Genomic DNA, 16,359 nt, shown 5'->3' on the forward strand with positions numbered 1-16,359 from the left:
TGACTTGTGGGATTTTTCTGGTTGTTGTTTATTTGTTTGTTTTAATCTGATGAAGTATTCAAGTGGGTAAGGGCTTCAAGTGGGAGATGTTAAGAATAGACATACCAAAAAGAGACGCTTGGTTTCCAGGACCCTTTTAAGAATTAAATGAGATAGTACTTTACAAAGGAATAAATAAGTATGTAGATGTCAAATAATTGCCCTTCAATAAAGGATTTGTTGTTTCTATTCTCAAAGTGAAGGTGAACATGTTAGTTGCTCAGTTGTGTCCAGCTCTTTGCGACCCCATGGACTGTAGCCTGCCAGGCTCCGCTGTCCACGAAATTCGCCAGGCAGGAATACTGGAGTGGATTGTCATTCCCTTCTCCAGGGGATCTTTCTGACTCAGGATTGAACCCTGGTCTCCTGCACTATAGGCAAACTTTTTACCGTCTGAGCTACTAGGGAAGCCTCTTCTTAGGTACATATCAATCACTGTTCTCTAAGATTCAGAGAGAGGCTGTGACGGGAGCTGTCATACTCAGAGAGACAAAGGAATACTTCCTGGTTGGTCATGGCTAATGTTTGCTATTCCATATCTCCAAATTAGAGAATCCAGAATCTGCAGCCTTCTCTTCTCCCATGTGAATACTAGTAGGACAGAGGGAGCAAGCATCTCCTCATAATGCTTATGTTGTATTTGGATTTCAGATCCTCAGCCCCTGGTATACTGAATTCCTGGATGAAGAGGACTACTGGTTTCTCATTTTTACAGTAGGAGGGACTTTGAGTTGGGGAGGAATCATGAGGTTGAGGGAAGAAAAGGGAGTTACTGCTCTTTCAGAAGTGCTCTTTGTTAAAGTCAATGAAATGTTAAGTAGTTTTCTATCAACTGGGGTGGATGGTCTCTGATGTTCTAAAGAGAAACCTCTCAAGGAAAAAGATTCAAGTGCATAAGCTGGCTTTGAAGAAGTCACATTCATATAGAATTTCTCACTTACAGAGAAGGAGTTTGATTCAAAGATGTGTGCTATGTATGGGGTGTGTGTGTGTGTGTGTGTGTGTGTGTATCTGTAAAGGAACAATAGTTCTTAACAAACTGAAAATAATCAGAGTCCAGGTGACAGGGAGGCAAAGAAGGACCGAGCTGTAAAAATCTTGCTTCTGGCCTAGTTCCTATAGCAAATGCTGTCTGCCACCATCTCCTTCTCTTAGACTCAGAGCAGGATCATCAGCGCCAAGTGGCATAAAAAAGAATCTATAGGCAAAGAAGACATCATTCTTCTTTACAAGAGATTTGAGGAATCACTGGAGTTAAGCCAGGGTTTGGCTAACATGGAAGAAATGGAATCTATGCAATGGCAAAAGATAGCTACTGAGGACCTGAAGCAAGGTGGGTCCCTCCGGGTAGAAAGGAAGTCTCCAGTGTTTCTGACAGGTAAGGTCACTCACCATAATTCTTTTTTTTTAACTTTACATACAAGCAGCTGTGAAATATTAGTATTTTAACATTAAGTATTTACTATGTGTCAGCACTATGCAGTGCAAAGGTGATAAAGAGGACCTCATTTGATCTTCCAAATAACACGTGAGGTAAGTACAGGGTGACTGAGGCGCAGAAAGCACAAGTTACATTTCCAAGGTCACACAGTAAGTGGCAGAGTCAAGATCTGAATCCAGACTGACTGACTGCAGAGCCCCCCACTGGCTCTGAAAGGGAACCAGAGAACTCAAGTTTGACCAGGCTCATGCCCACCAAGACATCACCACAGTTATACTGATTACTCCCTTTCATGCATCTGAAAAACATGTGCCATACCTCCCCAGAATCAGGTCTAAGACATTTCTGTGAATATATATTTTAACAGCCACTTGCTTCCCCCAACATAACACACCAGCCACCCAGGCAGTGGAGAGCCTTGGTTAGAAACACAAGGCTCCGCTGTCCCACAGATCTGAGTTATATCCTAGCTCTGCTAGTGACTGTGTGAACCTGAACAATGTATTTAACCTATCTTCAAGCCCCGTTTCTCTGAACTGTAAAATAGGAATAATAGGCTTGTTGTGAAGATGACTCAAGACCATCCATGAAAGCTATTAACACAACATTTGGCAATAGTAAAAGTAGCCAGTATTGTTCAAATTGAACAAACTGCTTTAATTATCAGTGCTGAGGCAGTCAGAGTACCGCAATATTTCTCAAACTTCAAAGCACCATAAATACTTTTGACTTCATTTCGGGAAACATATACCTATATATGTATGTGTGTGTATAAATATATATTAAAATTTTTTCACAAAGCAACACCTGTCCTTATTACATAAGATTATGTACTCTCTATATTATTCCATTTCATTTTGTAAAAGCTGGTAATAACTGTTTTTTGACATTCTGTTGAGTCACGACATACATATTAGTAATCAGTTCAGTCGCTCAGTCATGTCCGACTCTTTGTGACCCCATGAATCGCAGCATACCAGCGATCCCTGTCCATCACCAACTCCCGGAGTCCACCCAAACCCATGTCCATTGAGTTGGTGATGCCATCCAACCATCTCATCCTCTGTTGTCCCCTTCTCCTCCTGCCCTCAATTTTTCCCAGCATCAGGATCTTTTCAAATGAGTTAGCTCTTCGCATCAGGTGGCCAAAGATTTGGAGCTTCAGCTTCAACATCAGTCCTTCCAATGAACACCCAGCACTGATCTCCTTTAGGATGGATTGGGTGGATCTCCTTGCAGTCCAAGGGACTCTCAAGAGTCTTCTCCAACACCACAGTGCAAAAGCATCAATTCTTGGGTGCTCAGCGTTCTTTATAGTCCATCTTTCACATCCATACATGACGACTAGAAAAACCATAGCCTTGACTAGACGGACCTTTGTTGGCAAAGTAATGTCTCTGCTTTTGAATATGATTTCTAGGTTGATCATAACTTTCCTTCCAAGGAGTAAGTGTCTTTTAATTTCATGGCTGCAATCAGCCATTTTGGAGCCCACTTCATGGCAAATAGATAGGGAAACAGTGGCTGACTTTATTTTGGGGGGCTCCAAAATCACTGCAGATGCTGATTGCAGCCATGAAATTTGTAATCAAGATCTTTGAAAATTCATTTCCACCACTCCTTTGCTCTGTGAGCTTACTTGGCCAGCCACTGTATCTCCCTGAGTCTCATTTCCTCATCTGTAGAATGGGGATGATGACACTGTTGAAAGGATAGGCGGTAATGCATTTGCACAGCAAGTAGGTCCTCAACAAGCAGTACTTGTTAGATTCCACTAAAAATGTAACCCTCACCTCTTTTAAAATCTTGATGTGCACTCTGTGTACAAAGCAGGCTGCTTTGGGTGCTTGCCCTTTGGAACATACTTGGGCATGAATTATTAAAAGCTAGCATGAACAGGCCATCTGGTTTACCTTAGGATTTCCCCTTCTCTAAATCCCAAACATTCCAAATCCTCTCCCAGGAATCAAGAGAAAAGTGAAAGAAAGGATGGCTGATAAATTTGACCTTACACATGCTGGGCAAGGGGCATTCCCCTTGATGGCCATGAAATGCCAGGAGGGACCAGGAAGAGTGGTAATCACCTCCATGGAGATGCCCCCTTCCTCCCTCCCTCCAGCATACCCTCCGCCATTGCTTTCTTGAAATGCAAATCTACCCCAATGAAGGGCCTCCCATGCATTTGTCCAAGTCCAGACCTTGGCTCCCCAAGTAGGCTGATGCCTCCACTCAGACTATGCCATAAACTCTGAGCATCAGAGCTAGAATACTCTCATACTTCTTGTAGAGAAACTGAGCCGAGGTAAGAGTCTTGCCCAAGGTTTCTTAGCAAGGGAGGGATTGATGAAAGACTAGAAGACAGAATCAATAGCAACAATAATCCACTGCTTTTACCACTGCAGAGCCTTCTGACTGAGAGATGGTTATGATGACAGTGACAGTGCTGACATAAGGACACTGACATTCAGAGGGCCACACCCCATATTCCTTCTAGATCCCACCAGTATAACCTGAAAAAGTCCTGGACCTAAATCTCAGAGCTCATAACACAAATGAGTGTTTTGACGTTGGTAGGCACAGTGCTGCTATTCTGCCATTGCCTATCAGTACCAGTTAAGTTGCTCAGCTGTGTCCAACTCTTTGCGACCCCATGGACTGCAGCACGCCAGACTTCCCTGTCCATCACCAACTCCTGGAGTTTACTCAAACTCATGTCCATCAAGTCGGTGATGCCATCCAACCATCTCATCCTCTGTCGTCCCCTTCTCCTCCCACCTTCAATCTTTCCCAGCATCAGTGTCTTTTCCAAGTGAGTCAGTTCTTCGCATCAGGTGGTCAAAGTATTGGAGTTTCAGCTTCAGCATCAGTTCATATTCATCCTTCCAATGAATATTCAGGACTGATTTCCTTTAGGATTGCCTAATACCTCATTAAAACTTCTCTTGCTGCCTCAGCCTTACAGTCCCATCTCATTTTGAATACAGAAAGTCTTTCCCTCCCAATTCACCATGCACGACTAGACATGATATATAGCTACCTTTAGAAAAAAATAATTCACTCTCAAAGGACAATTATTCACAACTATTGATGATATTCAGAGATATGAGTTGTCAATTCTGAAGGTAATTGCATCAAATTTTTTGGCGCAATAGCAGAATATTTGAATGCATTTGCAGTTCCTCCCTATACCAGATGGGGTTTGAAGGGGTCCATATTCATTTGGATGAATTACTTCTAGTATATATGTTAACACTTAGTGCCTCTTTCAAAGTCATATCAGTTACCCTTAGGCAGAAAATTTCCATGGGTCAGGTCTCCCCAAGAAGGGCAAAAGCCCTCATTCTAGAGGACAGGGGAGGCAGTATTTTCTTGCTTCTAATTTGGCCTAGGAAACTTGTATTTTCTATATAAACATTCCAGTAAAACACTATTGTCCTACTTAAATAGCATTTTAAAGACAATACTTGCAAAAAAAAAAAAAAAGTGCGTGAATCTTTGAAGCCAGAGTAGACAACAAGACTCCATTTTTGTTTTTCCCTATTTGATAGACATAGAGAAAATGGCCTTTGAGGAACTCTGTTATAAGTATCCAAAGGTGGCCATAGAGAAGATCAGTGATGACTACAAAATATATTGTGAAAAATTACCTCATTTAGGTAAGTGTTTAAACTCAAGGAAAAATGTGAGACAACCAGGTAAGAGATAATCTCAAAATCTCAAGGGGCGTAAACCAAAAGAAGGATGGTCAGCAGAGGATGACCACGTCTGCCTTTTCTCCTACAAAGCCAAAGAAGGGCATCATGAAAGTCAGATGCGATTGTAAATGAATGAAGACGATGATGGAATTCTTAATTCCTACTTTCTTAACTAATTATCATTCTGGGGTTTTCAACAATGCAGATTTGTCTCCTACTAAGATTTCTGGAGTCATAGTTTTGTGAAAGGAAATTTGTTGGAGGGTATGTTCTTAGAAATAACACCCATATGGGGGTGAGGAAAGCAGAACTGGGCAGAGGTAGATGCTGAACTGTGAGGTAGTTTTGATAAACATCAGCAGATCCTATCAGTTCAGTTCAGTCATTCAGTCGTGTCCGACTCAATGTGACCCCATGAATCACAGCTCGCCAGGCCTCCCTGTCCATCACCAACTCCCGGAGTACACTCAGAGTCGCGTCCATCGAGTCAGTGATGCCATCCAGTCATCTCATCCTCTGTCATCCGCTTCTCCTCCTGCCCCCAATCCCTCCCAGCATCAGAGTCTTTTCCAGTGCTCTTCTCATGAGATGGCCAAAGTACTGGAGTTTCAGCTTCAGCATTATTCCTTCCAAAGAACACCCAGGACCGATTTCCTTTAGGATGGACTGGTTGGATCTCCTTGAAGTCCAAGGGACTCTCAAGAGTCTTCTCCAACACCACAGTTCAAAAGCATCAATTCTTTGGGGCTCAGCTTTCTTCACAGTCCAACTCTCACATCCATGCATGACCACTGGAGAAACCATAGCCTTGACTAGATGGACCTTTGTTGGCAAAGTAATGTCTCTGCTTTTTAATATGTTTTCTAGGTTGGTCATAACTTTCCTTCCAAGGAGTAAGTGTCTTTTAATTTCATGGCTGCAATCACCATCTGCAGTGATTTTGGAACCCCAAAATAAAGTCTGACACTGTTTCCACTGTTTCTCCATCTATTTCCCATGAAGTGACGGGACCAGATGCCATGATCTTGGTTTTCTGAATGTTGAGCTCTAAGCCAACTTTTTCACTCTCCTCTCAATTTCATCAAGAGGCTCTTTAGTTCCTCTTCACTTTCTGCCATAAGGGTGGTGTCATCTGCATATCTGAGGTTATTGATATTTCTCCCGGCAATCTTGATTCCAATTGTGCTTCTTCCAGCCCAGCATTTCTCATGATTGTACTCTGCATAGAAGTTAAAGAAGCAGGGTGGCAATATACAGCCTTGACAAACTCCTTTTCTTGTTTGGAACCTTTTCTTGTTTGGAACCAGTCTGTTGTTCCATGTCCAGTTCTAACTGTTGCTTCCTGACCTGCATATAGATTTCTCAAGAGGCAGGTCAGGTGGTCTGGTATTCCCATCTCTTTCAGAATTTTCCACAGTTTATTGTGATCCACACAGTCAAAGGCTTTGGCATAGTCAATAAAGCAGAAATAGATGTTTTTCTGGAACTCTCTTGCTTTTTCCATGATCCAGCGGATGTTGGCAATTTGATCTCTGGTTCCTCTGCCTTTTCTAAAACCAGCTTGAACATCTGGAAGTTCACAGTTCACATACTGCTGAAGCCTGGCTTGGAGACTTTTGAGCATTACTTTACTAGCATGTGAGATGAGTGCAATTGTGCAGTAGTTTGAGCATCCTTTGGCATTGTCTTTCTTTGGGATTGGAATGAAAACTGACCTTTTCCAGTCCTGTGGCCACTGCTGAGTTTTCCAAATTTGCTGGCATATTGAGTGCAGCACTTTCACAGCATCATCTTTCAGGATTTGAAAGAGCTCAACTGGAATTCCATCACCTCCACTAGCTTTGTTCGTAGTGATGCTTTCTAAGGCCCACTTGACTTCACATTCCAGGATGTCTGGCTCTAGATGAGTGATCACACCATCGTAATTATCTTGGTCATGAAGATCTTTTTTGGACAGTTCTTCTGTGTATTCTTGCCACCTCTTCTTAATATCTTCTGCTTCTGTTAGGTCCAGACCATTTATGTCCTTTATCGAGCCCATCTTTGCATGAAATGTTCCCTTGGTATCTCTAATTTTCTTGAAGAGATCTCTGGTCTTTCCCATTCTGTTGTTTTCCTCTATTTCTTTGCATTGATCGCTGAGGAAGGCTTTCTTATCTCTTCTTGCTATTCTTTGGAACTCTGCATTCAGATGCTTATATCTTTCCTTTTCTCCTTTGCTTTTCACCTCTCTTCTTTTCACAGCTATTTGTAAGGCCTCCCCAGACAGCCATTTTGCTTTTTTGCATTTCTTTTTCTTGCAGATGGTCTTGATCCCTGTCTCCTGTACAATGTCACAAACCTCCGTCCATAGTTCATCAGGCACTCTATCTATCAGATCTAGGCCCTTAAATCTATTTCTCACTTCCACTGTATAATCATAAGGGGTTTGATTTAGGTCATTCCTGAATGGTCTAGTGGTTTACCCTACTTTCTTCAATTTAAGTCTGAATTTGGCAATAAGGAGCTCATGATCTGAGCCACAGTCAGCTCCTGGTCTTGTTTTTGTTGACTGTATAGAGCTTCTCCATCTTTGGCTGCAAAGAATATAATCAATCTGATTTTGGTGTTGACCATCTGGTGATGTCCATGTGTAGAGTCTTCTCTTGTGTTGTTGGAAGAAGGTGTTTGCTATGACCAGTGCATTCTCTTGGCAAAACTCTATCAGTCTTTGCCCTGCTTCATTCCATATTCCAAGGCCAAATCTGCCTGTTACTCCAGGTGTTTCTTGACTTCCTACTTTTGCATTCCAGTCCCCTAGAATGAAAAGGACATCTTTTGGGGGTGTTAGTTCTAAAAGGTCTTGTAGGTCTTCATAGAACAGTTCAACTTCAGCTTCTTCAGCATTACTGGTTGGGGCATAGACTTGGATTACTGTGATGTTGAATGGTTTGCCTTGGAGATGAACAGAGATCATTCTGTCGTTTTTGAGATTGCATCCAAGTACTGCATTTCAGACTCTTTTGTTGACCATGATGGCTACTCCATTTCTTCTAAGGGATTCCTGCCCGCAGTAGTAGATATAATGGTCATCTGAGTTAAATTCACCCATTCCAGTCCATTTTAGTTTGCTGATTCCTAGAATGTCGACGTTCACCCTTGCCATCTCTTGTTTGACCACTTCCAATTTGCCTTGATTCATGGACCTGACATTCCAGGTTCCTATGCAATATTGCTCTTTACAGCACTGGATCTTGCTTCTATCACCAGTCACATCCACAGCTGGGTATTGTTTTTGCTTTGGCTCCATCCCTTCATTCTTCCTGGAGTTATTTCTCCACTGATCTCCAGTAGAATATTGGGCACCTACTGACCAGGGGAGTTCCTCTTTTAGTATCCTATCATTTTGCCTTTTCATACTGTTCATTGAGTTCTCAAGGCAAGAATGCTGAAGTGGCTTGCCATTCCCTTCTCCAGTGGACCACATTCTGTCAGACCTCTCCACCATGACCCGCCCATCTTGGGTGGCCCCACAGGGCATGGCTTAGTTTCACTGAGTTAGACAAGGCTGTGGTCCATGTGATTAGATTGACTAATTTTCTGTGATTATGGTTTCAATGTGTCTGCCCTCTGATGCCCTCTCGCAACACTTACCATCTTACTTGGGTTTCTCTTACCTTGGACGTGGGGTATCTCTTCACAGCTGCTCCAGCAAAGCACTGCCGCTGCTCCTTACCTTGGATGAGGGGTATCTCCTCACCGCTACCCCTCCTGACCTTGAACGTGGAGTGGCTCCTCTCAGCCCTCCTGCAGAGTTGTCCCTCATTGAGGCAAGAAACTTGTACCTCCTTACTGACTCACATGGGATGTGACTGACTTTGGGAGGACATAACCTTGGGTCAGGCAGTGCCCTTTGGCCAAAGACACTTACTTCCAGAGGGGACCTCACCCGTGGCAGCAGCCAATAACTCCAGGCAGCTGGGAAAATGAGTGCTTTTCTCCCAAAGAAATGAGCTAAGGCAATGCACCAGAGCACTCAGTATTGTCCACTTACTTTGTAAGGAAATTTTAACCCATCTTGGAACAGTTCTTCCAGGAGTCTGGAAGCACATTACTAAAATTAATTTCACTCTTTTCCTTTCAGTTTTTTTTTCAATTTGACTGCTAGAAATTTTAAATTTATATAATACATGTGGCTCCCATTATATTTCTATTGGGCAGCTCTGGTCCAGATCCACAGAACCTAAAGTTGTAAGGATTAAAAATTTCCCTAAGGAAGTCGCCAATACTGATGGTAAATGGTGACTCTTCTACTGTCATCCCTTGATTCTCATATTCGATATTCGACTCACTGGGGGCCACGGCACTGTATTATAGTCTTCAGTTTTTCCTCGAGGATGATGCCTCATTTTTCAAAAAGTATCATCTCTAAGCTGATGTGACAGACAGCTAGACCTTCAAAAAATGGCTTTTTTACTCTACCAGGCCAGCAGCTCTCACAGGTGACAAAACCAGTGGATCCCACTATTTATTGTATGCCCTTTGCCAATTCGCTTTTCTGTAAGGATATCTCTTGATCAGAGGCAACGTTACTGGGGATCCTATTCAGGGGATCAAACACTTGTAAGCCCCAAATATGAATGCTAGCTGAAACCTCACAGTTAGAAATACATGTCAGTTCCAGTCCAATACAGCTGCCCCTTCCAGAATAAAAAGGTCCAATGTCATCAAATTGCCACCAAGTGGGTAGCTGGCTTTCCGTGAAGGATGTTGAAATATGTGAGTTTTAGTGTTTGTCTCCTACTGGCAAGCTGAACATTTGGCAGCATTGGTAGCTAAATCAGCCTTAATGAGTATGGGGCCCATGCTACTGGGTCCATACACAGCCTCCATCCCTTTCACCTACCTACTCTGTTCATGAGCTCATTGGGCCAATGCTAGGATGGACTGTGACAGACAGTGATTTCAGATGGACTGTGATATCAGACTTGCTGATATCAACTGGCTAAGTCCCTTCATCTTCTTGATCCTTTAGTGCCTCTTTCTTAGTGGTTGTTTATTGATGGGCTTTGAGATACCATACAAAGATCTTCATATTTCATATATATATATATATATATATATATATATATATTCTGATCATCTATTTCTTTTTGTATGACTTTTGGTAAATCATGCCTCTCAAGAAATTGGTCTATTTTATCTATATGACATGGAGTTGTTCTTAGTATTCTTTTCTTACCCTTTTTATGTCTATGGTATCTGTAGTGATATTCTTGCTTTCATTTCTGATACAAGTAATCTGTGTCCTCTCTCTGTTTTTCTTAGTCTAGCCAGAGACTTATTGATATTATTGATTTTTTCAAAGAACCGTATTTTGTCTTCATTGATTTTCTCTATTGATTTCCTTACAATTTCATTGAATTCTGCTCTAAGTTCTATGATTTCTTCTCCTCTGCTTACTTTGGATTTTATTTGCTCTTCTTTTTCACCTTCCTAAGGTAGAAACTTAAATGATTGATTTAGATGATCTTTCTTCTATTTTTATATATGCATGAAATGTTATACATTTTCCTCTAATTGCTACTTTTTCTCATCTCCCTAATTTTGATAAGTTGTGCTTTCATTTTTATTTAATTTAAAATACTTTTAAATTTTCTTCTTTGACCCATGTGTTATTAGAAGTATGTTTTTAAATCTCCATGTGTTTTGAGATTTTCCAGCTATATTTCTGTCATTGAGTTCTAGTTTAATTGCTTTGTGGTCTGACAGCAGATGTATGGTTTCTATTCATTTAAATTTTTTAAGGTATGTGTATGGCCCAGAATGTGTTCAGCACTGGTAAATGTTTCATGTGAGCTTCAGCAAAGTGTGTATTCTACTGCTGTTTGATATAATGGTTTGTAGCTATCTAGTTGATTGCTCCAGTTGATTAATGGTGTTGTTGATTTCAACTAGATCCTTACTGATATCCTGCCAGCTGGATCTTTCCATCTGTGACGGAGGAGTGTTGAAGTGTCCAACCTTGAAAGCGGATTTACATTTTCCTCCTTGTAGTTCTGTCACACATAGAACTCTTGTTTTGTTCACATAGTTTGATACTCCAGTAGGCACATGTATGTTAAAAATTGTTGTATCTTCTCAGAGAGTTCTTTATCATTATGTAATACTTTTTTTTAATCTCTGATATCACTACTTTCTCTGAAGACTGTTCTGTATAAAATTAATACTCTTCTTTTAAAAAAGAAAAAACTTATTTTTGGCTATGCTGGGTCTTCATTGCTATGCACGGGCTTTCTCTAGTTGAGGCTAGTGGGGGCTACTGTCTAGTTGTGGCCTGTGGGTTTCTCATTGCTGTGGCTTCTCATCGCAAAACATGAGCTCTAGAGTGAGGGCTCAGTGGTTGTGGTGCATGGGCTCAGTTGCATGTGGGATCTTCCCCAACCAGGGATAGAACCTGTGTCCCCTGCATTGCCAAGAAGATTCTTAACCATTGAACTACAGGGAAGTCTTCTTTCTTTCTTCTGACTAGTGTGAGCATAGTATATTTTTCTCTATCCATTTACTTATAATCTATATGTGTTTTTATATGTAAAGTCAGTATATTCAGTAGCTAATATATAGTACTTAGTGCAACATTTTAACAGCATCATCTTTTAGGATTTGAAATAGCTCAGCTGGAATTTCATCACCTCCACTAGCTTTGTTTGTAGTATGTTTCCTAGGGCCCACTTGACTTCACATTCCAGGATGTCTGGCTCTAGGTGTGACCACACCATCATGGTTATCCAGATCATTAAGACCTATTTTGTACAATTCTTCTGTGCATTCTTGCCACTTCTTCTTAATATCTTCTGCTTCTGTTTAGTCCTTGCCATTTCTGTCCTTTATTGAGCCCATCTTTGCATGAAACGTTCCCTTGGTATCTCCAATTTTCTTGACGAGATCTCTGGTCTTTCCCATTGTATTGTTTTCCTCTATTTCGTTGCATTGTTCACTTAAGAAGGCTTTCTTATCTCTCCTTGCTCCTCTTTGGAACTCTGTCTTCAGTTTGGTGTATCTTTCCCTTCCTCCTTTGCCTTTCATCTCTCTTCTTTGTTTCAGCTATTTGTAAGGCCTCCTCAGACAATCATTTTGCCTTCTTGCATGTCTTTTTCTTTGGGATGGTTTTGGTCACTGCCTCCTATACAGTGTTACAAACCTCTCTCCATAGTTCTTCGGGCACTCTGTCTATCAGGTCTAATCCCTTGAATCTATTCGTCACCTCCACTGTATAATCCCAAAGGGTTTGATTTAGGTCATACTTGAATGGGCTACTGGTTTTCCCTACTTTCTTCAATTTAAATCTGAATTTTACACTAAGGAACTCATGAGCCACCATCAGCTCCAGATCTTGTGTTTGCTGACTGTATGGACTTTCTCCATCTTTGGCTGCAAAGAATATAATCTGATTACTGTATTGGCCATCGGGTGATGTCCATGTGTAAAGTTATCTCTTGCATTGTTGGAAAAGAATGTTTGCTGTGACCAGCTTATTTTCTTGACAAAATTCTCTTAGCCTTAGCCCTGTTTCATTTTGTACTTCAGGGCCAAACTTACCTGTTACTCTGCATATTTCTTGATTTCCTACTTTTGCATTCCAATCCCTTATGATGAAAACTACATTTTTTTTTTTTTTTGGTGTTAGTTCTGGAATGTCTTGTAGGTCTTCATAGAACTGATCAACTTCAGCTGCTTTAGCTTCAGTGGTAAGAGCATAGACTTGGATGACTGTGATGTTGAATGGTTTGCCTTGGAAAAGAAACAAAATCATTCTGTTGTTTTTGAGATTGCACCCAAGTACTGTATTTCAGACTCTTTTGTTGACTATAAGGGCTATTCCATTTCTTCTAAGGGATTCTTGCCCACAGTAGTAGATATAATGATCTTCAGAATTAAATTTGCCCATTCCCATCAATTTTAGTTCACTGATACCTAAGATGCCAAAGCCTTTGACTGTGTGGATCACAATAAACTGTGGAAAATTCTGAAAGAGTTGGGAATACCAGACCACTTGACCTTCCTCAGTGATCAGTGCAAAGAAATAGAGGAAAACAACAGAATGGGAAAGACTAGAGAGCTCTTCAAGAAAATTAGAGATACCAAGGGAACATTTCATGCAAAGATGGGCTCGATAAAGGACAGAAATGGTATGGACCTAACAGAAGCAGAAGATATTAAGAAGAGGTGGCAAGAATACACAGAAGAACTGCACAACAAAGATCTTCATGACCAAGATAATCATGATGGTGTGATCACTCACCTACAGCCAGACATCCTGGAATGTGAAGTCAAGTGGGCCTTAGAAAGCATCACTACGAACAAAGCTAGTGGAGGTGATGGAATTCCAGTTGAGCTCTTTCAAATCCTGAAAGATGATGCTGTGAAAGTGCTGCACTCAATATGCCAGCAAATTTGGAAAACTCAGCAGTGGCCACAGGACTGGAAAAGGTCAGTTTTTATTCCAATCCCAAAGAAAGACAATGCCAAAGGATGCTCAAACTACTGCACAATTGCACTCATCTCACACGCTAGTAAAGTAATGCTCAAAATTCTCCAAGCCAGGCTTCAGCAATATGTGAACTGTGAACTTCCAGATGTTCAAGCTGGTTTTAGAAAAGGCAGAGGAACCAGAGATCAAATTGCCAACATCCGCTGGATCATCAAAAAAGCAAGAGAGTTCCAAAAAAACATCTATTTCTGCTTTACTGACTATGCCAAAGCATTTGACTGTGTGGATCACAATAAACTGTGGAAAATTCTGAAAGAGATGGGAATACCAGACCACCTGACCTGCCGCCTAAGAAACCTATATGCAGGTCAGGAAGCAACAGTTAGAACTGGACATGGATTAACAGACTGGTTCCAGATAGGAAAGAGAGTACATCAAGGCTGTATATTGTCACCCTGCTTATTTAACTTCTATGCAGAGTACATCATGAGAAACGCTGGACTGGAAGAAACACAAGCTGGAATCAAGATCGCTGGGAGAAATATCAATAACCTCAGATATACAGATGACACCACCCTTATGGCAGAAAGTGAAGAGGAGCTAAAAAGCCTCTTGATGAAAGTGAAAGTGGAGAGTGAAAAAGTTGGCTTAAAGCTCAACATTCAGAAAACAAAGATCATGGCATCTGCTCCCATCACTTCATGGGAACTAGATGGGGAAACAGTGGAAACAGTGTCAGATGTTATTTTGGGGGGCTCCAAAATCACTGCACATGGTGATTACAGCCATGAAATTAAAAGACACTTACTCCTTGGAAGGAAAGTTATGACCAACCTAGATAGCATATTAAAAAGCAGAGATATTATTGCCAACAAAGGTCCATCTAGTCAAGGCTATAGTTTTTCCAGTGGTCATGTATGGATGTGAGAGTTGGACTGTGAAGAAAGCTGAGCCCCGAAGAATTGATGCTTTTGAACTGTGGTGTTGGAGAAGACTCTTGAGAGTCCCTTGGACTGCAGGGAGATCCAAACAGTCCATCCTAAAGGAGACCAGTCCTGGGTGTTCATTGGAAGGACTGATGCTGAAGCTGAAACTCCAATACTTTGGCCACCCCAAGTGAAGAGTTGACTCATTGGAAAAGACCCTGATGCTGGGAGGGATTGGGGGCAGGAGAAGAGGATAACAGAGGATGAGATGGCTGGATGGCATCACCAACTCGATGCACATGAGTTTGAGTGAACTCTGGGATTTGGTGATGGACAGGGAGACCTGGTGTGCTGTGATTCATAGGGTCACAAAGAGTCGGACACAACTGAGCCACTGATCTGAACTGAACTGAAGATGTCAATGTTCACTCTTGCCATCTCCTTCTTGGCCATGTCCTATTTACCTTGATTCATGAACCTAACATTCCAGGTTCCTGCGCAATATTGTTCTTTACAGCATCGGCCTTTTACCACAAGACATGTCCACAACTGATCATTGTTTCCACATTGGCCCAGGTGCTTCTCTGTTACTGGAGCTATTAGTAATTGTCCTCTGCGCTTCTTCAGTAGCGTACTGGACACCTCCCAACCTGAGGGGCTCATATTCCGGTGTCATATCTTTTTGCCTTTTTATACTGTTCATGGGTTAGTCCAGTCAAGAATACTGGAGTGGGTTACCATTTCCTTCTCCAGTGGACCAGGTTTTGTCAGAACTCTTCACTATGACCCATCCATCTTGAGTGGCCCTGCACAGCATGGTTCATAGCTTCATAGGGTTACATAAGTCCCTTTGCCATGACAAGACTGTGATCCATGAAGGGGAGTTTTAGGGAGCAAGTCCCCATAACAGCTGCTATCTCAGGCCACTGGCCACTGGGGACTTCGGTTTTTCTACACGCATTCAATGTATGATAATGTCCTTTGTACTTTGTTCTTTCTTACTGTCTGCAGTGTTCTTTATAATATGATGTTCCACACTTTTGTAATTTTATTTTTAGATTTTACTGTAGAAATTTTCAGAGAACCAAAGACGATTTTACCCTCAAAAAGGAGAATGTCAGTATTTAAAAGGGCTAATGTGAGGAAGCCTTCGATAAGACCCAGGTAAGACAGGATCTGGTCACAGCAATATGTCCAGGCACATGCTCTCCTTAATTATTCTGTACATGCACAGGGATACTTTGTTATTTTAAATCACTATTTATTTTCTAAAATTTGTACCATGCAATATATATTATAAATAACGTTTTATTTATTTTTTTAAAACTGTTTCTTTTTTGTTGTTGTTCTAAAATATAATTTTTAATAAATCAGAAATATTAAATTCAAAATATAATTACATTGTTGCCCTGGTCTAAATAATTGTATAAGGTTTAAGTTTTAATACTGGAGAATTAATTCTCTATTTTTTTTTACAATAACTTTTTAAAACTTAACAAGCTATCATGGATATCCTTTCATATCAATATAAATAGATTTACCTTCTTCCATACTATGGCTGTTGCATGGTTTATTTAACTATATATTTTTAGTGGACATGTATATTATCTTTACTTTTTCATTGCTATGAATAGTACTCCAAGAAACATTTTTGTATGGATGTCCTTGCCAGTTTGTGTTTTTGTGGATTGCATACAGCTGTAGTAGTCTCCTAACTAGCTCCTTACTTCTTGTCTCAGCCTCTGATAAGTTCCCAATGCTAGACAAAGAGTCTGTGATCTTTTCTTT

General features: G+C 41.0%; 1 protein-coding gene across 1 annotated transcript in view; it reads left to right on the forward strand.

Moving 5' to 3' along the window:
* Nucleotides 1-16,359, forward strand: part of RGSL1 (regulator of G protein signaling like 1) — a 66,585-nt gene that overhangs the window by 20,181 nt on the left and 30,045 nt on the right. The window contains exons 8-11 of the mRNA XM_060395964.1: nucleotides 691-753; nucleotides 1,195-1,417; nucleotides 5,029-5,136; nucleotides 15,630-15,735. Of these exons, the coding sequence (XP_060251947.1) occupies nucleotides 691-753; nucleotides 1,195-1,417; nucleotides 5,029-5,136; nucleotides 15,630-15,735 (500 nt within the window). The remainder of the gene's footprint in view (nucleotides 1-690; nucleotides 754-1,194; nucleotides 1,418-5,028; nucleotides 5,137-15,629; nucleotides 15,736-16,359) is intronic.

Source organism: Ovis aries, chromosome 12, assembly GCF_016772045.2.
Source record: "Ovis aries strain OAR_USU_Benz2616 breed Rambouillet chromosome 12, ARS-UI_Ramb_v3.0, whole genome shotgun sequence".
Lineage (NCBI taxonomy): Eukaryota > Metazoa > Chordata > Mammalia > Artiodactyla > Bovidae > Ovis > Ovis aries.